The 25,949-nt window shown below is 37.4% G+C and overlaps 1 protein-coding gene across 3 annotated transcripts in view; it reads right to left on the reverse strand.

Moving 5' to 3' along the window:
* The window catches only part of LOC127447914 (dual specificity calcium/calmodulin-dependent 3',5'-cyclic nucleotide phosphodiesterase 1A-like), a 100,751-nt gene that overhangs the window by 19,995 nt on the left and 54,807 nt on the right, over positions 1-25,949 (reverse strand). For 2 of the 3 annotated variants that reach the window (XM_051710111.1, XM_051710112.1), the window contains 2 exons: positions 5,203-5,316; positions 727-909 (listed from right to left, as the gene is read on the reverse strand). In XM_051710111.1, the coding sequence (XP_051566071.1) occupies positions 727-909; positions 5,203-5,316 (297 nt within the window). Of the gene's footprint in view, positions 1-726; positions 910-5,052; positions 5,071-5,202; positions 5,317-25,949 lie in introns of those variants that run through there. The other variant, XM_051710113.1, reaches the window with a different exon arrangement.

Consider the following 25,949-nt stretch of genomic DNA (forward strand, 5'->3'; position numbering starts at 1 on the left):
ATTCTCACTGAGTTGCTCTGGAAATGAGGAACTCTGTCCATGTGAGAGGAAGGCTGTTACTGTGCATTACTCAGAAGCGAGCATACATGCCACAGAGAAACGGACTGCTTTGCAAATGGAATGAATTGAGACATTTAATTTAGAGTTACTGGAAAAGAACATGCAGAACGAATCCTTAAGTATGTGTCTGTTATGTGTTGGTAATCATGGGAGACATTTTTCTGAGTAAGCTGGAAAAAAAAATTGCAGGTCTGTGAAATGGGAATGTCTGTTTGATTTAAACTCACTCAGAGGCAACACGTAAGATGTTGAAACAAATGTATAAACAGCTCTGTTCAGGCTCTGCTCAATGACGTAGTAAGGTGCCTTGCCTTAGAATTTGGCCAAAACGAGGTATCTTAGGAGGCAGAATAATTATCCCGGGGTATGCTTCATGGCATCTATGTTGCCTTAAAGTGGTTTTGAAACCACTCTCATTAGGTTTTGGAATACAGAACATTATTCTATTCAGAATTTGTTACAAAGATAATAAACAATATCTTTTTTTATTGACGATGACTAAATGAATGTAAATCATAATTAATCAAATAATTGTGATAATTTTATAAATGAATTATATGGGGAAAAAAATATATCATGAGATTTGGTTATAATATAGCTAATTATATGGTGAACAAACAAACTCTTGGATAACAAACAAACAAATATAATAAATTAGCTTGATACCGCTCCACAAAGATCCCGGCCTGAACGGCGTGAACGATGCTGCGGAACCGCGGCTTCTCTTCGGGCCGTCTGCGCACCACACCCATCTTCCTGGTGAAGGTGGAGGCCAGCCAATCCCGTACCTCCGTGGGCACAGAGTCTGACTGGATATCACTAAGCTCATCTTCCGTGTCCAGCAGACGCCTGGAGAAGACAACAAACATTTTCAGTCTTATGTGCAGTATAAGTGTCTTACTATGCCATATGGACTACTCAGCAATACTCCTCAGTTATAATAGAGATAGAACGATGTACTGATTTGGTCAATTAATTGATCATTATTTGGCTATTTGAGATTATTAGCTTTGGCCAATAACCATGCCTACTTGTTGGTTTATTAACAGACTTGAGAGTACCCCTACTGACAGGCTTGTTAATGGATAATTTTCTGTTTTTGAATTTTGAGTAAATATTGTGTATAATAAGTGTCCAATTAATTACAGCAATTTTGTATGTCTTATTATCATTTTACGTATTATTTTAATACAGCACTCGGTACTAAAATACTTAATCAGAATCAGCAATAAAACAAACAACGCTCCAAAATAATCCAAAGGTTAAAAGTTTGCACAAAAAATAGGAAAAATATCACATTAATTTATTTATACAGAGGCCCTAACAGAGCAAAAGATGTGCAAAAAGTGCCAAGTACAATAGCAAAATGTTTTCGGGATTACCCTAGATACCTGTAAACGACACACCTGCAGTCATTTATATTACAAACATTACCGTAAATATTCTAATATTATAGAACAATATCAAAAAGACGTTGTTTTATACATCCAGAATGGCAAAGCTTGTTAAAAATATAAAAATACACTTTTTGACCATACATACATACATACATACATACATACATACATATATATATATATATATATATATATATATATATATATATATATATATATATATATATATATATATACACACACACACACACACACACACACATATATATATATACACACACACACACACATATATATATATATATATATATATATATATATATATATATATAGTATACTGTATACACAACAACAGACCTTGTGGACAAATCTATGTAAAGATATCTGATATGTAAGGACAGTTAAGAAGAAACTTTAAAAGTCACAGTTTCAATCTAAAGAAAAAAACACAAAGAAAGATCTTCATTCATAACCAGAGAAAACTAAGATTTTAAATAAAAAATGCATCTACATTCCCTCAGCAAAATGATATGTTCTATATTCCCTCCTCTGCGAGGACACCTAATCTGTTCACAAGATTCACAAAAATGTTCAGATCAGAAACAGATCGATTCGCTTTATCTAAACTACCATCCATTGCGTCATGTGCAGTAAAAGTGTCAGCTTTAACCAAAAAAATCCCTTATGTTTTCCTATTATGGGAAAAAAAGCAGAGGGTAAGAAAACAAAGTAGAACATACGTGATCACTCGATAGTACATGCCAAAGATTTTTGAGTACATTCTTAATTTCCTGACTGTAAGCCGAATACGTGGTAGTGCACACATCTGAAGTTAGAATCGGCCATTGAAAAACCTATAGCCTTGTCAACCTACATCAGTAAGCTGTCAAGCTATGTCAGTTGACCACTACCCAAGGAGTGATTTTTGCTTTGAGCCATCAGATCACTCCTTGAGACTCCTTTCGTCCTTTTTGACCTCTGATGGTGCCACAAAAAAATGATATAGGATGAATCTGTGCTCTATTGAAAATTTCAGACAACTACAATGGAACTCTGCACCACATAGCTTTAAAAACCCATAGGAGTCAGCAGCCTGCATTTAGATGTGTGCATCTGTGGGTGTTACTATAGTCGGAATGTGCAATAACATATGCTAATTTGGGTTTAAAGATGAAATACTTGGGGGTTATATTTTTGGCTTTGTATTTGGGCATTACTAGAGTGAATCTCACAAAATCTGTCAAGAATAGGTCTGGGTCATATTTCTGCTTATAGAAAATGAGGCCTATTTTTAGGACCATTAAGATTTAGAATACATGGAATTACAAAAAAAGTAAAACATTATGGATTCATTACAGTAATAATAATTCAGAGGTTAAATGTGTTTACTTGACATGATGCAATGAAAAAAATGTTAAGAGGAATATTACGGGTTCAATGCAAGTTAAACTCAGTTGGCAGCAATGGTGGCATAATGTTGATATAACCATTTAAAATAATTTCGACACGTCCCTCCTTTTCTTTAAAAAAGAGAAAAACACAGTTACAGTGAGGCACTTACAATGGAAGTAAATGGAGCCGATTTTGGGAGGGCTTGAAAGACAGAAATGTGAAGCTTATTATTTTATTATTTTACATTAATTCTTCTGTTAAAACGTATGTATTATTTGAGTTGTAAATCGCCATTACCGGGATTACAGGGTTTACAGCGTTATGTCATCATTGCATAAAGTTGCCTGAGAAATATAATAACAATCCAAATAAAATGTGGATACTTTACACAGAAAATATTAGTAAGCAGTTTTATCACACTATTGTTTATGTCTCCTGGCTGTACTTTTAAAACAGTGAGGGTTTTATGTATTGATCCCATTCACTTCATTGTCAGTGCATCAATGTAACACTTTTAAAGAAAGGACGAGTCAAAATAATTTTGTACATTATGCAATATGTACATTATGCAACAAATGCTGTCGATTGAGTTAACTTGAACCCAGAATATTTCTTAAATGGTCCTAAAAAATAATATCACCATACATTTTAATTGTAAACGTATTAATACAGTATGGTAGTGTTTGTTGCTCTGCCTTTAATTTATGCTTGATTTAAATCAAAGATTGAAATGATTTTTTTTTAAATACATTTTAATTTAAATGATTTAAATGAAGAAAAAAAAATAAACAGACATTGTATTACAGTAACTTTAATAAGTATCATCATTGAGAATAATGGAAAATAAGTGTAAAATGTACTGGATATAATACAATTATGAAAATTTGGAGGAAAATATATTGAATAGTCATGAAAATATTGACAATGTATAATAAAAAATTGCACACAAACACACACACACAAAAAACAACAACTAATTTTTCTAAAAAACTGGTTTCGTTTTCTTTATGCAAAATATTATTTACAATTTTGTTTCTTTTAATTTTGTGATGAAATGTGAACAAGACATGTATTCGTAAGATTCATCCAATAAATCTGTAGTTCCGCATCTGCATGATGCTCTGCAGTAAAAGTGACATTATGAGAGAGTGCAGACACAGAAAAACAGAAAACGTCTCCACAGCCATTTGCTCATTTTCTCACAGTGCGTCATCCTGCCCTCGCTCTATTGAACAGAACGCCGGTATTCAATGCTGAAGTACCATAAGCAACTGACATAAGAGAAAATAAATAAAGCTTTTCATGAGAAATGAAAGCTGCTGAAAGAATAGCAACCATTATTGCTCAGTCTTACGCAGGCAGCCCGACCAGCGCAGGAAATGCGACACGTTATCATAACAAATATTCGCAGACTTCCAGTAACAAGCTAAAATTGCTCAAAGCTGCTGCCATGGCAATACATCCTGTGCCTGTCATCAGGCAAATGTAATTAGCCATAGCCGAGTCTGTCTAAACACAGGCCCATCAAACGAAAGGCTGGTGGGGCCCTAGTGGGACAACGCTGAGGCACCACAGACCGACAGAGCACTGGGTCTCAGTTAATTAGGATTGAGAGCTCATGGGACGCAGGACTATGCAGAACTCTACTAAATAACGGTGTGGCTGAATTCCACGGGGAGAGAGAGCTGCTGAACATGAATACGATTAACAAATCTCCCTTTAGACGAATCAGAAACACAACCTGCTAAATGCTGGAGATAACGGAGAATGTCCTATCAACAGGGTGAAGACGATAGACAGTTCTACAGGGGGAGATAACGCATACCATTTAAACATGTTGCCCCATTCCAACGGTTTCTCTCTAGAACAGAGGTCTTAAACCATCTAAATAGTTTTATATGACCCCCTCAAGTGTTAATAGTTCACCCAAAATGTAAAATTCTGCCATCATTAACTTACTCTCATGTTGTTTCAAACCCATATAACTTTCTCTCTGATGTGGAACACAAAAGCAGATGTTAGGCAGGATGTTAGCCTTAGTCACTATTCACTTTCATTGAATGGAAGGGAATGGTGACTAAGGCTAACATTCTGCCTAACATCTTCTTCTGAGTTCCGTGGAAGAAAAGAAAGTCATATGGGTTGGGAAGATTATGAGGATGAGTAAATGATGACAGAATTTTCATTTTTTAGTGAACACCACCTGGCAAGTGGCTCCCAGGTAAGTTGAGTTTGAGACTCTGATCTTGAAGAAAAGCAGCTGTGTGGGAAAGAAATGAAAGTAACAAAGTCATTTAAATGAAGAGAAAATTAATCATGATGTGAGACAGTGTAAAGCACAGAGTTTACTCACCGAGTTTCGTCGATGTACACTGCCTCCAGAACCGAAGCTGCATATTCAATGTTTTTTCTCAGATCGAAGATGTTCACTTCCCCTTTATCCAGTTGCTTCACGAGACATCTCAATCTGCAGGAAGAAAACAGTCAGAGCCTTAAACTTGGGAAAATTCCACATCTAATCTGAAAGCGCAGAGGTGCATTCACATCATGTCGGAATTTCCGTTTTACAAGATTTGTAAAAACGCGTAAACTCTGAATTTCTGAAAACTCTGAAGTTCCAAATTGAACATTGTGACGTCATGTAAAAAGAATGGCAAAATGGCACTAGTCTCAATAGTTAAAGGTAATTTACACATATACTGTATATGTTTTATATGCTATTGTATTATTGTCACTGTTAGCTGAAGCGCTTTCTTTGTTCTTAACCATTTTGCAAGAACATATAGAGGTGTATTAATGAAATAATTTAGAGATGAAATATTTTGATGTAATCAACAACAAAGCCACACATGGATCAGATTTGTCGTTATAATTGTTGCAACAGAAACCAATCATTTCTGAAATCGTGAACGTGAATTACTCAAGTAGAATCTGTCACCTCAAGTTCTCAACTCGTAACGGTATTTACAATACGACATAAACACAGCATTATTCTTTGACATTCCACAGGTTAAAGGAACAGTTCATAATATTGTTATAATTAATTCACACCTATGTCGCTCCAAGCCTGCATATTTTCTTTCTTCCATGAAACACATAAGAAGATATTAAGAAGAATGTTTGAGCTGCTCTGCTTTATACAGCCATGCTCCAAAAAGGATTAAATAAATGGTCATAAATTCCATCCATAAAACCCATAGTATAATCCAAGTCTTCTAAAGCCATACAATAACTTTGTGTGAGGAAAAGACTGAAATTTCAGTTGTTATAAGTTCTTATAATTTCTCAAATTTGTGGCTGTTTCTCAAAGTTGCAGTGCATCTAAAAGCAATTTATTATTATTATTATTATTAATAAACACAAGCATGAATGAGATATATGAGCTCCGGCAGATGGGTAGATTATCAGTGAATCCATCAATTTACCATCCACTTTTATTGTATGGAAAAGAAGCAGCTCAGACATTGTCTAACATCATGTTTAATGTGTCACTGAAGAAAGAAAACAATATAGGGGTGTGTAGACATGAGGGTGTGTAGATGATGACAAAATGTAAATTTTTGGGAGAACTATTCAAGAAAATCAAAACATTGTCTTTATAATGCAGGAAAACAAAATATGTTTCAAGAATGAAATGCAACATGAAAACTGAGACAGAGTGCCAATTCCCAACCACAGGAAAAACAAAGACAGCCAAGGATTACAGTACATCAGCTTTTTAATCATCGTATCTCATCATCCAATACGTGGAAATTTTTTCAGGTTACAAACTGGTAATTACAAGGGTATTATGCTATAAATGTGGTTTATGAGGACATTTCTAGTGTCCCCATAATTCAAATCGCTTAAACATACTAAGCAATGTTTTTTTGAAAATGTAAAAAGGCAGAAATTTTTGTGAGGATTAGGTTTAGGGGTAGGGTTAGGGTTAGGGTATAGGATCTATAGTTCGTACAGTATAAAAATCATTATGTCTATGGAAAGTCCTCATAATGATAGCAGCACCAACATGTGTGTGTGTACAGGTTTGGCTATACTTGTGAGTGCCAAATTTTTGAAAATGTCCTCACTAATATAGTGAAATTGGTAGAAAATCCACTAGTGAGGACATTTTAGGTGGTAATCGCATCCTTATTCAGTCTGTTATGATTTTTTATGTTCACACAGTACTCCTGCTGTTATTTTGCCGATCTCCACATGACAGGGAAACAGAGAGAAAGTCAGAATGAGCTGGTATGTCTCCCCTCTGCCATTCTGAACCGAGGTGTGTGTGTGTGTGTGACAGAGCTCAGGCTGAAGAGAGCGAGACCTCAAGCACAACATTCGGTAGGTGTGTGACACCCTAGGCCAAAAGTTGTTGTGAACCGGCTAGTGAGATGCCAGCTTTAATATACTGTAAAAAGAATAATTTTAAACTCATTTGTTAACTGCGCTGCCTGGCACGATGTCGCAGAAATAGAAACAATTTCAAAAATAGAACGTGTGTGCTGGTTAGGACAAAAACTGTTAACATAGAAAAGATACCTTTTATCGTGTGTCGCGGCGTCGCGTCTGGTTAGGACACGGTGTAAGATATCTTTCTGTAGATAATGTCTTTTTTGTCAAATGTATCCCATTTCTCTTTGGAAAAATAGCAATCCAAGCGGGGGTATTCCTCCCTATTTCGCGGTAGCCGGTGCGCAAGAGTCATTCACTATAGAAACCGCAATCTCCTCCAACATTTTGAACAGTATGTCCTCTCCAATGTGGAAACTCCGGTAAGAGGTAAGCGTCTTAAGTTTGTGTAATTTATCAGCCTGTTGTGTCTCTCAGCCTTAATGCTGAAGTTGTTAGTTTAAAGCTGTTTAAAGCTATTTCCAAGCTTTAGTAGAGTAGCAGTAATCCAAGAAATCACGGAGTGCCGATGAATGAAAATACTGACTGACTGGTGATGCAGGACACCTCAGCTGGCTCATTTACACACAAAAATGGTCTTTTGTCGCCACCTGCTGGCTAAAATCTGTGATGTCACAAAAATATATGTAAAGAGACACATCTAGTTCTTCCACTGCTCTTACACTTTAGTTTAGAACGGCATGAACACAAGTGGAGTGATACAAACAGTGATGCGTCCGAGTGCTGATGTTCTGAGACATCAGTACTCATGGATCGTCTCTCGTCCAATCAGATTCGAGGACCGGAACTAACTGTTATATGTGTGTGTGTGTGTGTGTATATATATATATATATATATATATATATATATATATATAATAAAGCTGCAAGTTACTTCTCGGTGCAATTCACTCTCACGCACTCCTCAATATTGTGATAACATTTCTCAGGGGTCAGGATGAGTGATTCAAAGACTTTTCTCTGTCTTTTGTTCGAGAACTGTAAAAGCTCAGATCTGATGCCGTGTCTTTGACGAGGAGGAGCTGTCAGATACACTCGTCTAAGCAGAGGACCCAAACCGCTAAGCTGCCAAACAGACTGATCGACAAAGAGAAGAGAGATCTGGTCATGGTGGCTGTCTTTGGTGTGGATCTCATTCAAATATTCACTATGGTAGTGAGTAAAAGCAAAGCTGTAGCAAGATCCAACTTAGCTCCTGCTGTTTCTCAGCAAAAGAGCCTTTGGTACCTCAAAAAAGAGCTCTATATGTTTGTAATTCTTTAAATGTAATTTATTTTTAAAGTATACTTGCTGCAGTCCCAGGTTAATATGCAGAGGCAACTCTAAGTAAGCCATTCGTAGGTTGGTTTCCCTGAAAAGTGTAAACAGTGTGGCTCTGTGCCACATATGAAAAAACACGCTTGATTATATTTTGAAGAACAGATGAAAAAAATGCTGTTGATGCATGTGTTTGATTCGCTGTGTGTTCAGAGGTTCAGCAGCACTCTGTCGGAGATGAGCGCAACACAAGAGCTTCTCACGGAAAACACGCATGCATAGAGTACTCACCCTTTCATATCTGTTTCAGTCGTATGAAAACAGTTGGCAAGCGTGTCATCTATGAGAACCCTGCAAATGATCTCAGACCATCTCAGGAGGTGTTCCGAGTTTAGCTGGCTTTATTTCCACAGAGCAGTTAGCATTTTACATGCATTGTGAATGCAATTTTGCAGGTTCACTTTATTTTGACATTGCTTAATTCCAAATATTTATGGCTGTAAACATTACTATACATAGCAAAAGACATGCAATGATGTTGGGTGTATTGTCATGTGTCATCATATTTCAGAACTGCCTCAGAAATGGTGCTTGAACAATACGTTTCTCATGTGCTTGTATACTCTTTAGCATCCATTTGTATGTTGCAAAATTATCATTATTAATGATAATAATAATTATTACATGGCTCTCTGGAATACTCGATTCTGATTCGTCAATGGCGCCATCTAGCAGTCTCTACAAATAAGCGAATAAAATAATGTTTAATGTGCATTTATTTATTTATTTGGTAAGTAGTCTTGTAATGAGATGCATAATGAGCAGTCAGATGTTAATTACAAAATTAACACCAACAGAACACCAGAGGTGGATTTCAGCTGTTCAGCTATTTCTTTCTTGTCACGTGATTACATAATTTCAACGCAAATCAATATTTTATGTCCATGTGTTTATTTATTTAGTAGCCATGTACTAAGTGGGATAATGTACAGTCAGCCGGTTATTATCGCAAAATAAACCCCTTCAGGGTGATACTAGATCCGAGTCAGGGTCCAAATCACATTGTCTGGGTTTATTTTGTGATAACAACCAGCTGACTGTACATTATCCCTAATAATAATAATATAGTATAATATGTTATATTACAAAATAACATTATATTAAAATTGTGAGTGTGTGTGTATATACTAGGGCTGCTCGATTATGGCAAAAATCATAATCACGATTATTTTGGTAAATATTGAGATCACGATTATTTAACAAGATTACTCATTGACTTTGGAAACATCATGCATTTATTGAACTTTTTTTTTAAAACTTGTCTTTTTAACAGTGGATTTCCTTGAACTTGAAATGTAAACTGCATTGGGTAGGGGAGGAGGCTAATGTCATATGATAATTGACATTAGTAGTCAAATGGTATGGCAAAATAAAGGAAAGCCTCCATCGCCATCATTTACAGCAGGGGTGCTCACACTTCTGTGGAATGAAATCTACTTTTTCATCAAGTTATTGCAGCAAGATCTACCATGAATAATAATGGCTATACATTATCACAAAACCAACATTTCGGTAGTCGATAGTGAAATTTTACGATTCTCAATAAGAGCTTCAAAACCACAACAAATAATAACACTAACTAATATGTTAATTATGGAAGAATGTTTTCAAGTTCTTAAGTAATTATTCAAAACTAGTAAACAGTAATAAAATAACAATAATAAAAACAGCAATGAATAGAATGCTTTAAAAAACAGCAATGCTTTTTTTAACTGCTTTAAAAGTTTTTAACAGCAGTAGGCTGTCAAGTATTCATGTAAACATTCAGAATGAAATGCAACATAAAACTACTACTGGTCTTTACTGTATGATTATAATACATTAATACTTTTTAAAGCTACTAAAGTTACTCGGTCGAGAGCAGTGAGTGTTTTCTTGTTCTCTTGTTCTGGTTGTTTGATTATTATAATGACACTAGACAGCAGCAGGTCTATTAGCTTACATTTATACTTACAAGTCAGACATTTTAATACAAATCAGCTTTTTTCTCCACTGTTTACATTCACTTTAGACATCACTCTCTGTGTTTACATGAATACCTCACCAAGACGGGCATTTTGGCAGAATTTTGAAATGTATTTGACCATTCAGGTGCGCATTAGCACGAGCATTTTCGGAACACATGCGCATGTTCAGCATACACACACACGCCACCTGTCAATCAAACAGGACGCAGCTGTTACTAGATCGCTAGCGAATTATAAAATTACTTTCAATAGCAGAATAAGAATATGAACTTTCTAATAAGTGACACAGGCCTAGGCTATCACAAATATAGCCGGTTATTTTTTCGCTATTGATGTTTTAATCAGTCTGTTTGTCCGGTCGGGCAAGTAAAATTCTCTTTCACTTGCCCCTTCAAAAATCCACTTGTCCCGGACAAGTATTAATGTCGAGCCCTGATTAAATATTGTATTCAACATTCTCAGATAACAATTTTTTCTTCTGAATTATAGCTCCTAAAGTAAATGTACATTGTTTTAAAGGAATTTTACATATTATTTTGGAAAACAAGCCAAAAAAGACTAATCAAAAATGTATTTTGTTCCAGTGTATAATGGGCAAAGACTACACTCTCTCACCTTTATGTTCACTTCAATCCATCTTTAACTCACAAACAAACTTTCTCTTATTAAAAGAGCTGCGTATCACCGATTTTCTTCATGATAAGACACACATAGTGTACGTGACACATATATTATGATTCACTACGTCGCAAGCCATCACGTTATAATCTAGCTGCAGCAAACGTGCACGAGTGACGAGTGTCCCCGCGCCATAGTTTGCATCAGCCGGGAAAAGATTCAATCTCTTCCCTGATCACTTCAAGCAACTCATAGATGCGGCGCTAACCACACAGAGAAATGCCAGTTTCTGTGTTTATTTTTATAACCCACTTCCTTATTATTTGAACTTTAATAAAGGATGCTTTAAAGATATAATGCCGGGGTGTTTCACTGCGAAACGGAATGCAATAATCGTTTTATCTTTATTATCTTGTTTCCATAATCGTTGGAAGCCAAAATCGTAATTGAATATAAAATTTGATTAATCGCCCAGCCCTAGTATATATGTGTGTGTGTGTGTGTGTATATATATATATATATATATATATATATATATATATATATATATATATATATATATATATATATACACACACACACACACACACACACACACACACACACAGGCGGCCAAAAGTTTGGAATAATCAAATCAAATCAAATCAAATCACTTTATTGTCACACAGCCATATACACAAGTGCAATGGTGTGTGAAATTCTTGGGTGCAGTTCCGATCAACATAGCAGTCGTGACAGTGATGAGACAGTACCAATGTACAATAACATCAAATTAACACAACACAATTTAAACATCTGTTATACACATAATTACACTCAACAATATACAAATAATAACATACACTGTACAGTATACAATACGCTGTTTTTGTTTTTTTACTATATAGATACACATTATTATAAAAATAAAAATATATTAAAAAAAAGTATATATATATATATATATATATATATATATATATATATATATATATATATATATATATAGAATGTACAGTATTGTACTGTATTGATATTCAGGCTGTTGATTGATAGTCAGTTGTTAAGAGAGAACATAATATAATAATAATAATATAATTTATGACAGTCCGGTGTGAGATATAAGAGTAAGGGTAATAAAGTGCAGTGCTGATGTATTTTGATCATGGGAGATCAAGAGTTCAGTAGTCTGATTGCTTGGGGGAAGAAGCTATCATGGAGTCGGCTGGTGCGGGTCCTGATGCTGCGATACCGCCTACCTGATGGTAGCAGTGAGAACAGCCCATGGCTCGGGTGGCTGGAGTCTCTGATGATCCTCCGAGCTTTTTTCACACACCGCCTTGTATATATTTCCTGGAGGGAGGAAAGCTCACCTCCGATGATGTGTCTGGCAGTTCGCACCACCCTTTGCAGTGCTTTGCGGTTGTGGGCGGTGCTATTGCCGTACCAGGCGGAGATGCAGCCAGTCAGGATGCTCTCTACAGTGCAGGTGTAGAACCGTGTGAGGATGTGGCGGTTCATTCCAAACTTCCTCAGCCGTTTCAGGAAGAAGAGGCGCTGATGAGCCTTCTTCACAACGACTTCAGTGTGGACGGACCATGTGAGTTCCTCAGTGATGTGGACACCCAGGAACTTGAAGCTGCTGACTCTCTCCACTGGTGTTCCATTGATGGTGATGGGACTGTGTTCTCTGTCTTTTCTTCTGAAGTCCACCACAAGCTCGTTTGTCTTACTGACGTTGAGGGAGAGGTTGTGCTCCTGACACCAGTGTGTCAGAGTGTGCATCTCCTCTCTGTAGGCTGTTTCATCATTGTCAGTGATCAGACCTACCACCATCGTGTCATCAGCCAACTTAATGGCATTGGAGCTATGTGTTGCCACACAGTCATGTGTGTACAAGGAATACAGTAGTGGGCTGAGAACACAGCCCTGCGGGGCTCCAGTGTTGAGGGTTAGTGATGAGGAGATGTTGCTGCCTATTCTAACCACCTGGCGTCTGCTTGACAGGAAGTCCAGGATCCAGCTGCACAGCGAGCTGTTTAAGCCCAGAGCCCGGAGTTTCTCATCTAGCTTGGAGGGCACTATGGTGTTGAATGCTGAGCTGTAGTCTACAAACAGCATTCTCACATAAGTGTTCTTTTTTTCCAGGTGGGAGAGAGCAGTGTGTATTGTAGATGCAATGGCATCATCAGTGGAGCGGTTGTTGCGGTTAGCAAACTGCAGCGGGTCAAGATTGAGTGGCAATACAGAGCAGATGTAATCTCTGATTAGTCTCTCAAAACATTTGCTGATGATGGGGGTCAGAGCAACAGGACAGAATAATGCACAGATTTTGCTCTTATGGAAAGAAATTGGTACTTTTATTCACCAAAGTGGCATTCAACTGATCACAATGTATAGTCAGGACATTAATAATGTGAAAAATTCCTATTACAATTTGAAAAAAAAATTCAGAACTTCTTAAACTACTTCAAAGAGTTCTCATCAAAAAATCCTCCAAGTGCAGCAATGACAGCTTTGCAGATCCTTGGTATTCTAGCTGTCAGTTTGTCCAGATACTCAGGTGACATTTCACCCCATGCTTCCTGTAGCACTTGCCATAGATGTGGCTGTCTTGTCGGGCACTTCTCACGCACCTTACAGTCTAGCTGATCCCACAAAAGCTCAAAGGGGGTAAGATCAATAACACACTTTTCCAATTATCTGTTGTCCAATGTCTGTTTCTTTGCCCACTCTAACCTTTTCTTTTTGTTTTTCTGTTTCAAAAGTGGCTTTTTCTTTGCAATTCTTCCCATAAGGCCTGCACCCCTGAGTCTTCTCTTTACTGTTGTACATGAAACTGGTGTTGAGCGGGTAGAATTCAATGAAGCTGTCAGCTGAGGACATGTGAGGCGTCTATTTCTCAAACTAGAGACTCTGATGTACTTATCTTCTTGTTTAGTTGTACATCTGGCCTTCCACATCTCTTTCTGTCCTTGTTAGAGCCAGTTGTCCTTTGTCTTTGAAGACTGTAATGTACACCTTTGTATGAAATCTTAAGTTTTTTGGCAATTTCAAGCATTGTACAGCATTCATTCCTCAAAACAATGATTGATCGATGATTTTTTACCTAATATTGACCTTAAGACATGCCAGTCTATTGCATACAGTGGCAACTCAAAAACAAACACAAAGACAATGTTAAGCTTCATTTAACAAACCAAACAGCTTTCAACTGTGGTTGATATAATGGCAAGTGATTTTCTAGTACCAAATTAGCAATTTAGCATGATTACTCAAGGATAAAGTGTTGGAGTGATGGCTGCTGGAAATAGTGGCTGTCTACATTTGATAAAAAAATAATTTTCAAATAGTGATGGTGCTATTTTTTACATCAATAATGTCCTGACTATACTTTGTGATCAGCTGAATGCAACTTTGGTGAATTAAAGTACCAATTTCCTTCCAAAACAGCAAAATCTGTATATTATCCCAAACTTTTGGCCGCCAGTGTATATATAATCTGGTATATATAAATATATATATATATATATATATATATATATATATATATATATATATAAAATTGCTAGTAAAAAATCAATGTGGCTGGAAAATTGGACATTCACCAGCCACTGTGGCTGTTAATGAAAGTTAATTTTGCATCCTGGTCAGGATGCTCAAACAAAACAAAATCCAAACAAACAAAGCAATGTTTGATAGCATCAAAAAAATCTGCATATGAAGCTGGGACAGGAAAAAGTATTTAAATAAAAAAAATTAATAAAATATATAAACATCAGCTTAAATCAAGGGGGCAACACCAAGTGGGCACAGTTATCTCAAAATGGTCAAATACTGGCGAATTCATCAGCCTGCATGGCGAATATATAGGTCTATAGTACTACATGCTCTTTTTATCAGTGCTAAACCGACAACTATAATGATCAGTACATTTGCCAGTAACATTCAGTGTATTATTACAGTATATTCAGTATATAAAATTTTGTTTATTGCAGGGTCTACAACATAGCAACTTGCACCTCTGCTGCAACATGCTATTGACTTGTGGCAAATAAAACAGATAACACTTATGCCCAAACTCAAACTGTCTGGGGCTATCTGCCACAGAAACGCTATTAACGAGCACAAATGACAAACAGCAGAAATAAAAACAGCAACTAACGATGACACTATTGGCAATGTGCTGCAGATGTAAGAAAAATAAGAAAGAATCAGCACTGACTTTTGCAGAGCTTTAAAAAAAGAGCACAATATTATGTTGCTGTCAATATTGACCTAAAGACTGATTTACACAGAGAGTCTGAGAGTCTGACCTGTCCTAATGCTCAAGCTATACCCAATTGCAATCAAAGATACGATCTGGAATAGTTTCAGACTGTGATTCTAGTCTTGGGTGAATTTCTGCAGAATCACGTTTGATCTGAAAATGAGGCATATGATCACACGAGAGCAGTAAACCGCTCCTCAAAGCAGAGCTAGCCATGCATAATGTGTCTCTCAAGTATGCAAATGGAATGAATTAGCCTTGTAAATATCCTCTGTCGTAGCTGTCAAAATGTAGGGTCTGAGATTTCTAATGTGGGTTTTTAAAGGTGAAGTGTGTAATTTCTGCACTACTAGCAGCACCAAATGGAATTACAAAAATGAAGTATGTTTTAAACAACCTTTGGCAACATCACTTAGACTCATCACGCCCTTTCACACAATCTGATTCCCTTTGAATAAATTGGCAATATTAAATAAAAGGTGAGAAACGTTTAACGTCATAATGAACAAAACCACTATAACAAACACACAGAAAGCGTGGCAGAGGAATCCAGTCGTCCGATAACATCGCCGGCTTGAAAGGCAGCTGGGTGTGCAGTGTGTGGGATTGAGCACATGAGACAAGATGGTTCTGGTAACTAGTAGGCATAACGACAGCGCCATTTCTGAACATTTTGGTGCCCTAGGCGAGATCACTGTTATTGACGGGGGAGGCGGAGGTGTATTAGCAACTTGCGTGGCGATCTCGTTATTGGCGCTCCCATTTGACAGAGCGATCTCATCATTGGTCATGTGTGTGTCCTCCACACTGTAACACGTCTGCCATGTTTGTTCACAAGGGATGGGTGGAGCTGAGCGGGCTGCTCAAAATATAAACATCAATGTTTTGATAGTGCCTGGGAGGTTCAGTGTTTACACTTTTGGGGGAGGTAAACCCACAAATGGCTTACTTATAATTGTCAATGAACAATAAACTGGAAAAGGAGAATGTATTTTGACATAAAAAAGTTACACAATTCACCTTTAAATGAGGAGCTCTCAAAAACTAAAAGAATTTTTTTTGCATTAATTGGAGCAGACAAGGCAAACAATATCTGACGAAGAAACATTACCTCAAGTGAATTTTTTTACATTTAGAAACAAACCACTTAATAGTAGTAGTTAAATATTTTTCCATTGTTTTTAATTGGATCCTTTGCAATGCTTTATGGGATTGTAGGTTACTCCCTCATGTCCAGCGGGGGGCGCCAAAAGCGAGTGAAATGATGTTGTAATTAGACAAGGTTTTTAAGGTGAATATAAGATGGTTTTAATGAGTAAAACTTACCTCCCTAGCTTAAAACTTTAACCTAAATATAACCGATAGTGATTTAAAATCAAATGAGAGGTAGACACAAAACCGACATCCTTACCCTTAACCCACGCCTAAACCTAACCGATAGTGCCCAAAAACAAAATGAGAAATAAAAATCACACTTTCTGAAGCAACCGCCTCATCTCGTATCGCTTCTATGCCAGTCTAGTCTCACGTGTCAGTTTGCGTTATTGACTGGCATACTTCAGAGTCCAAAGTCCAACACTCTATCAGGCGAGCTACCACAGAATCTAATCACATTGGAATAAGTGTGTAAATGTAGGTGAGTCTGAGTTTTTCAAATTTTGCATTATAGTAAAAGTTTGTAGATATCGTAACAGCAGTGTGTGAATCCTGTAGTGAAAAAAAGTGTTTATGAAGTCATAATCAGCAGTTGTAGTCGAGATTATTGTGGGAGTGAATAAAACGCAAAGTTGTTGCAGTTACACCAGGGAACTGCAACGAAATGTAGAATTCGGCACGTAAAAGTCAGTTTGCATAAATGTAGTTATAGTAACATTCATTCTATGAGACTAGGTTGCTTTTATGAAGTACTTTATGAAATACCTGTGGAAAAAAGTATTGGAAAAATTTAGGGATGTCCCGATACTGGTATCTGCGATCATGCACTGGTACTCGTGAAAATGCTCCGATACAAAAATCGATACCATCTGACATACGGATGTCATTACATAAACATTCAGCCCACAAATTAAAATCACGTTATGTCCTAGTGAGGTTATTTAACAGCAAAAGCTGCTATTTAATGACATAAATATATAGTTTGCATGTAATTCAAATGTGAGCGCTTGTGAATGTGTGGAGACAGTGCTGTGCTGATGCCGGCTGCTCATTCCTTTTAAAGCTCCTCTGCTCATTCAGGGAAAACACTGTCATGAGCATCGTGCACTCTGTTTGTAGCAGATGACAGTAAACAGAGTGCAAATTCACATGGTAGAGCGAGGCACATACTGAGTACATACTCCTTTGCCAAAACAAACCAGAAACACTTCAAAATAAAAGCTTGTCAAAATTAAAAGTAAATTTATAGAAAGAAAGTGACACAAATATATCACTACTGTAAAATTATGTAATATTCACTGTAATACTACTACTAGTAATAATAATAATAATAATAAAAATAAATCAGTAGTAATTGTATTATAATTAAGCAGTATCTAACATTTGTGATGCTCTGTTATGCAGCACTTTATTTGACAAAATATAACTCATAATTTATTTGATAAATATATATATATATATATATATATATATGTATGTATATATATATATATATACATATATATACACACACACATATAGTGGCCGTGCACTGTTCCGCTCTACTACTATCTGTCTGCGTGTATTAGGGGGAGGGATTTCTGATTTTAAAGAGCATTTTAGTGGACAAATTAGTATACAGCCTTGAGTCATCAATATATTTAGTGCATTTTCACACTAGCATACAGATGTTCTCAAAGCACAAAGACTTGACTAAAAGTCCAATTTGTATTTGAATATAAATGTAAAATGTCAATTTTAAATATCAACTTATAACTGAATTTGAAAAAAAACAAAAAAACATTTTACATTATTTTAAACATTTGTATTCTGATTAGAGCTGTTTCCATAAACAGCGGATTAAGCAAGACAGAATATTGCTTTTTAAGTAGCCGAGGATGAACAGCATCAGGGTGACGTGTCAACCTATCAGTGCCTATTTTTACCTAGAGTGTGTGAGAGCACAGGAGAGAGATGGACTCCATCTGACTTTACTTTCCATCTGGAAAAGGCCAGGAAATTGATAAGGAACCTCAACTTTGCTCTGCCACAATTGAGCACCTGGGTAATAAAGTGTGATGGAGTGAAGGGTGGGTCAAAGCACACAATCTCACTCTCTGTGCAATGTCTTTCTCTTACACAAACACACACCCACCGAAAATGTCACAGTGTGTTTAATTAATCACACAAGCTCCCCAAGCTCCAGAGAGGGAACTTTCCAAAGCATGATAACAGGGTGGGCAGGGCCTATACAGCACTGTGGCAAGTGGGGATTTACAGTTTAATACGATCAAGGTCTTTAATATTTTCCCAGGGCTTCATTCGAGACCACTTTCCAGTCTTCATGTGTCTTTTTTATTCTTTCATTAATATTTGGAAATAGCATTAAAAGAAAATTACGTAAAAAAAAAAAAAAGGTACCCTAATACTATATGTATTCCAAGTCAAGGGCCTGGACACACTGAATTTCTGAAAAACCTTTAGATATAAAGGTTCATGCTTAAAAGCTTGAAATTATTTATGTAGACAAAAATAAATTGCCTGCATGTGGATTTCTTTGCAAAATAATTTTTTTTAAATGGGGTAGTTGGACCCCATTGATGGGGAAAGCAGCCAACAAGTGTCTATCTTATGTGGTCAAAACATAATTTCCATAACAGTTTGTACTTCAGTTTGAACTTTACTATTATTTGAAAATGTAGAAATTGTAATAATAAAGAATGAGTGGATGTGTCCAAATTTTGACTGGTAGAGCAAAATCACTACCGCTAATGTAAAATGTTCAATGGGATCTTAAAGTATAAGACCACTTGTGAAAAGTGCTTCTATTTGCATTTTTCTAATTTAATACAATTCAGCATGACAATTTGAGTGACAAATGACATGAATTTCAGAATGTCTTAGTATATGGTATGTCACCCTTTTGCTTTAATGACAGCATGCACATTTGCACTTGTGCAAAACCTGATGATCATGTTATCCAGCATGATTTGAGAATTTTTCAAAAACCATCTTCTGTGCTTAAATAGAAGCAAGGAAATCTGACTCAAATAAGACGACATGGTCAATGTCACACATTTGCTTACATTTGATTAGTGGCCTGTAAATAGTCCAGAATCTTAAATATTCCTTCTTCATTTGACAATGTTTTACCTTTTTCAAAATCCTAATCATTTGCTTATTTCTAGGTTTAAATGAAAAACTTGTTTAAAATGACCACACTATAAATGACATTTATAATCACATGTATGTAACAGGATGCAGAGCTCCCAGTACATCCCCCTCCCCTTCTCCCTCCACAACAGCTGTTTTGCTTATCAGCATTCACACGAGGCCTGTGAGAGTCTGTTTAACATGGGGGACAGTAAAAGTGCAAAACATCTGACATGCACTGCTCTGTAAGATGATATTTTAGCAGCTCCAGTGCATTTTCATTTTTCCTTTCAATCCTGATTACAAATCATATTACTGCACTGTACACTGTATACTCCCTACAATTTGTTTTTTTATAGTAGTGTATGTGTAAAAGAACGTATTATGCAACAGTGGTATGCTAAATTGTTGTCACATGATCTCATTCAAAGAGTACCTTCCAGTTATCTTGGAAATAAAAATGGTAACTTTGCATTTAAAAAAAAACAAAAAACAAAACAATTGACAGCACAATCAAATAATGGGTCAAGAAAGAGGTAAAATCACAGGTGTTTTTACATCCAGTTCATTCGTCACCCTGAAATTGGAAGTCAAGCGTACTGCATTGGTGGATACAGTACCCAACGAGGTACACGCTGTTGTTTAGAATATTTGTGTACAAAGTACACAAGTAATGAAGTTCATTAGCTGAACTGGTTGGATGGTTGGTTGGTAGGATGGATGGATGGAAGGATGGATGGATAGATGGATGATTGGGTGGAGAGACAGACAGACAGATAGAACATCCATGTTATAAACAAGAGTAATATATAGCATTAAATACAAAAAGACTGAAAAGCACAAGTTTGAAAGGTTCAATAGCAGTCAACCTGTTTCACAGCAGAGCCACTTCAACTGACTGTATTTTTGGAGACTTTGTCATGGACCCTGACAGTGGTCTGGTGAGGGTCTTCAGACCCCTGTGAGTGTATGGAAAGTAAAATAAGCTTCTAAAAGAAGCTCATTTGTCAGAAAATACACCTGAACTGCTTAACTTCCATAGCAGGCCTCCCAGAAGCAAAAACGTACACAATAAACTGAGCTGGGCCATCTGCTTTTAGCTGCATCCGGACTCTTGAGCACACAGCGTAACATGCTGCCCAGTATGACTGTTCCACTGGGACTTGTTTGAAACCATCTCCAAGCCATGCTCTGAAGAGTCCCTATTTTCCAAATCTAGAGCCACCAAGGCTTTTCATAGCCCACAGTTTCCGCCCAGGTCATATTAGGGATTAAAAGAACAAAAAGCAATCCCTGGAAGCATGGTGGCCACATCTCACAAGAGAAATGAGCAACCTTGTCTCCTACAACAAGCCCAAAATACTGTAAGTGACTTCCTCAGCACAATAAATGAAAATAGATAAGGGGCTGTTTATGAATTACGGAGAAAGAAAAATGGCTTAACTTCATAGATCCAACATAGGAAACTTAAAGAAAAATTACAGTAGATTACATAAAACACAGGTTAAACCAGGCTAAATTGCAATTTGCTGCAAAATAGTGTTGTTTTGATAATGATATCCTTTTATAAAAACAATCCAAATGTTTCATATAACTAGCCATCTTATTCAATTAATAATTCTGTAATCTTTAAAAGGTTAAAAGTGTGTTTTAATCCGCTGACTACCACCCCTGGAGTTCGTGAGTTCGAATCCCAGGGTGTGCTGAGTGACTCCAGCCAGGTCTCCTAAGAAATCAAATTGGCCCCATTGCTAGGGTGGGTAGAGTCTCATGGGGTAACCTCCACATGGTCGCTATTATGTGGTTCGCTCTTGGTGGGGCACGTGGTGAGCTGTGCGTGGATGACGCGGTGGATGGCGTGAAGCCTCCACACGCGCTGCGTCTCCGCGGTAACATGCTCAACAAGCCATGTGATAAGATGCGCGGGTTGGCGGTCTCAGATGCAGAGGCAAATGAGATTCGTCCTCCGCCACCCGGATTGAGGCAAGTCACTACGCCACCACGAGAACTTAAAGTGCATTGGGAATTGGGCATTCCAAACTGGGGAGAAAAAGGGGAGAAAATCAGAAAAAAGAAAAGAAAAAAAGTGTGTTTTAATCCATCATAGGGGAAAGGCAAAAACTTGAGGAAAAAAGAAACGAAACTGCTGCGATTATTAATGACTTTATGCAAAGTGCAGCTCGAACTGTAATTGGGGAGATTTGACAGCTGCAATTAGTGGTTTTTCTTGGCCCCCATTGCACAAATTGGAACCAGCATGACACAAATGTGACTGTATTCTGGAAAAAAGCCAGTTAAACCACAACCTGCAACCTCCCATGTTTGTAGAAAGCTATAAAAATATACAGAATATTTATAGAGTAATAAGTGGTCCTGTCAAGGCCAGAGATGTGCAAAACTATATATTTTCTTAATCGACTAGTTGGTGGGTTGTCTTAACTACCGTATTTGTTCTAAAGGAAGCCCTGTTAAGTTAGGTTGGTTTCAGGTTCACTTGGTCCCAATCAAACACATTTCTTAGAGGGCATTTACTTAAGATGTGTTCCTGCAAAGCATCTTGCTGAGAGCAGCAAAACTGAACAGAATGCATGGGTATATCGATTTTTTTCTATATTCGAGAATTTTTATCCATTGTTTTTAAAAGTTGGATTTTTTAAATTTTTTACTTGAAACAGCATCTTAAAAATGCAACGCCCATGCCGGGACAGTGAAAGAATGGCGTGAGACATGACATAACAGCCAAAGACGTCTGTCTGCATATACAGTATATGGCTAACAGTGGTGCTTTAAAGGGGGTGAATTAAAAAAAAACGCAACACTTCCAAGAGAACTTTACCATGTAAACTGTCTAACAGCTAAATAACTTAATAATTGTAAAACAAAACTAGCTTTCTTAAAACACCCCTCATCTGCTGTAGTTCAAACAGTCAGATAGTCCCACCCCCAACTCATGTCAATGGTTGAGTAACATTATTGGGCCAGGTCTAAGTGGGTCGCTCTAAACAAACAAAGGAATTTTTTAATGCCACAGAGACAAAGCATTTACAGTTTTTGAGAAAATGAACCTCTGAGTGACTTACTTGTAGTTGTCTCTGCATATTAAGCTGGGATAGAAGGATGTATTTACTTCAGCTTCAACACAGCTTGTGCTGCTAAAAAAATCAAAACTAAAAACACAAGAAAAAAATCTAGATAAACTATTTGACCTCGATAATTGAAAACGTGATCACACGGGAACTCAACATGTTGCTACGAAATGTTCTGGTACCATGAAATCGACCCCATTCTGCTGAGTATAACTGTCAAGCGCTATCTCCCTCAGACATTTTTGCATCAATTCAAATGTGTTTAATTCAAATGTGTTTACCTTTTCCTGTGACGTGACTTATAGTGTGTTGCCCGAGCAGGTTGCATTTTCCCTCTAAGATTATATTTTTACTCCACTAATGGTTAGGTTTAGGGTTGGGTTTGGATAAGGGCATATGGTTAATAAATTATGCATTCTTGTTGATTGTATTACAACATTTACAACTAAAAACAACTAACTTTACAACTCACTTTTGGCACCCCTTTGTGGACACTTCACCCAAAAACTGGAGCTCACATGTGCCTGTTCATAAAACAACACTTCCAGCTTCAGCCACTGGCGGCAGTGGTTCGACATTCAGTAAGCACAGACCAATTTCAGCTGAAGAACTTTCAAACTACTGTTGCCGAATTCACAGTGAGATCAGTCAGGCTACACTGCCTGAAGGTTTGCTTTGAGTTTTTATTCAAGCATTCCAGGAAGGGACTGCAAAGCCAGCTTGTGCTCAGAGAGTGCATGAGAATGCCCTGGAGAAAGAGAGATGGAACTTTTCTTTTCATCACTACCAGTGGACCAGTGAGATGCTGGCACAGGCAGCCAGCAGGCCAACGTGCCCCAGACACACAAGTACAGAGAGCAAGGTCAACCTCAAGCATTTTCCCATGAGTTTGTGGTGCCATTCTATGTGTAAACGCCCTAAACGAAGGGCCGCTGCCGTCACTGGCCTCCAGACCAAACCTCTAGAGACCCAGCAAGGGCCCTTTGCGGTAAAGATGGAAAGACATGCTGCCAACCTCTCAGACAGCTCTAAATTCCTCACTCCACCAAGATGGCACCCAGAGCACCACTCACTGACCTGACAATAATTAGAGACATGGGGAAGAGCATGTGATGCATCAAGAGAAGCAAAGCAGCTCCTTTTAAGTACGAAAAATTGCATCTGTGGTGTGCACAAGCAGTTCAACCCCCCCCCCCATTTATTTTTACAAATAAATGGACATGCTCTCTGATGTTGCAGATATCCATCTATTAACTTTTCAATTCCAGAACAAATTGTTCCCCGATCACATGCTGGTATTTTCTTCAATTAACCATTAATTAATAAATGTAAAGTCAGCCAGTTGTTATCGCAAAATAAACCCAGACAGGGTGATCTCGACGAGAAGCAGAGGGGTCTTGTATCACCCTGAAGGGGTTTATTTTGCAATAACAACCAGCTGACTGTACATTATACCGCTTATTGCATGGCTACTAACCAAATAATTACATGGACATAAAATATTGATTTTGGTTGAAATTATATAATCATATGACAAGAAAGAATCACTGGACAACTGAAATCCACCTCTGGGTGGCGACAGTTCTGTTGGTGTTTATTTTGTGAAAATGACCATCTGACTACCCATTATGCAGCCTATTACAAGGCTACTTGCCAAATAAACAAATAAATGGACATGAAACATTGAGTTGTGTTGAAATGATGTAATTATGTGAGAAGAAATAAATTGCTGAACAGTTCACTTGCTGTGTTGTTTATGACCCGTGTTGGATACAATTATCATGCACCTTCTTACAGATTACATTTACACCATGTCTGTGGCCCTGATTAGGCCTGACCATGAGTGTTTGCAGGCCTCTTGGCAGTTATCCAGCCTGGACACTCACAATCTTATATTCAGTAACCTATTGAGAACATCTTGAGTTTTCACATACTTGCTGCAGACCAGCAAACCAATATACCTGTTTGTAGGGCTGGCATTTAAAGGAATGGTTCACCCAAAAATAAAAATTGAGATGTAAAACACTGACGTCAAAGCGTGTATTCATGCACCAAGTTTAAAGGAAGAGAACATTTTCAGTGAATAAGTACTTTGGGTGAATTATGTGTTTACTCAGGCAACAGTTTCATATTTTCATGCTTTGATTTGACTACAGGACCTCTTTGGTTCCTCTGGTGATATGCTAAACCCAGGTTGACATAAGCAGTCTGTAGTAATCTGAACAATTCTTTGAGCAAAGCAAAGCTCTGATTAAACAAACATCCCTTTCTCCACAAGCCTACCCTTTCCAACCTCCAAACCCACATCTTAATGCCCACAGAACAGGTTGGTCTACACAGTGTTGTAAACAACCCTCTTGGATTCCCATTTGTGGCAGTTAAGCAGATGCCTCTAAATGCAAGAATAACGTCGGCCTGGTACTGTTTTGGCAGCATGGAGTGCACTGATTAACTGGCTAAGACTCTATCTCTGTTAGACATCTTTCTCTGCTTATCCTCCACTAACAATGTAAATCCCAGCCCTTGGGGATGTAGATGATTTCACCTGACAGAGGAAATAGCACTAAAAACGTGATTACTAGTGGCAAAGTCTGCTACAGGACAACCACGGACTGCCCTTGAGTCCTAAATAAATTGTAACCGCCTGCAGCAAAATGCCTTTGCCTCAAAAGGGACAGCTGAAGGATAAACAGGCAGAAAATCACACTTGACTTTGAAGGAATTGAAGTAATAGTTGAAATTAATATCCATCTTTTCAATACAATTGCACTGGATAGTGCCTCACTTCAAAGCTTAAAAAAAGAATCCAAAAGTATCATAAAAGTAGTGTCACGTATTGTGTGTAGTAGAGATGATGAAGAGGTGAGAGGCGATGGATCTATTTGCAGGCTTTAATGAAGATGAAGAAGATATATAACAATGTGGAGAACCATAAACCATATAAACAAAGAACCAAATAAACCACACACTAACATATAAGTGTTACGGATGAGAACTGACAATGAATGAACAAAACTGGAGGGTATATATACAAAAGTAAATAATGAGGGAATAGAAGACAGGTGAGGATGATGTGGAACTGATGGTGATGAGGGCATTGCACAATGGGAGATGTAGTCCGGGAGAAAACTTCAAAATAAGAGTCCTAGGGAAACATGAGGAAGACAGAATGTGACATGTG

The sequence above is a fragment of the Myxocyprinus asiaticus genome, chromosome 11 (assembly GCF_019703515.2).
Source record: "Myxocyprinus asiaticus isolate MX2 ecotype Aquarium Trade chromosome 11, UBuf_Myxa_2, whole genome shotgun sequence".
In the NCBI taxonomy this organism is placed as follows: Eukaryota; Metazoa; Chordata; class Actinopteri; order Cypriniformes; family Catostomidae; genus Myxocyprinus; species Myxocyprinus asiaticus.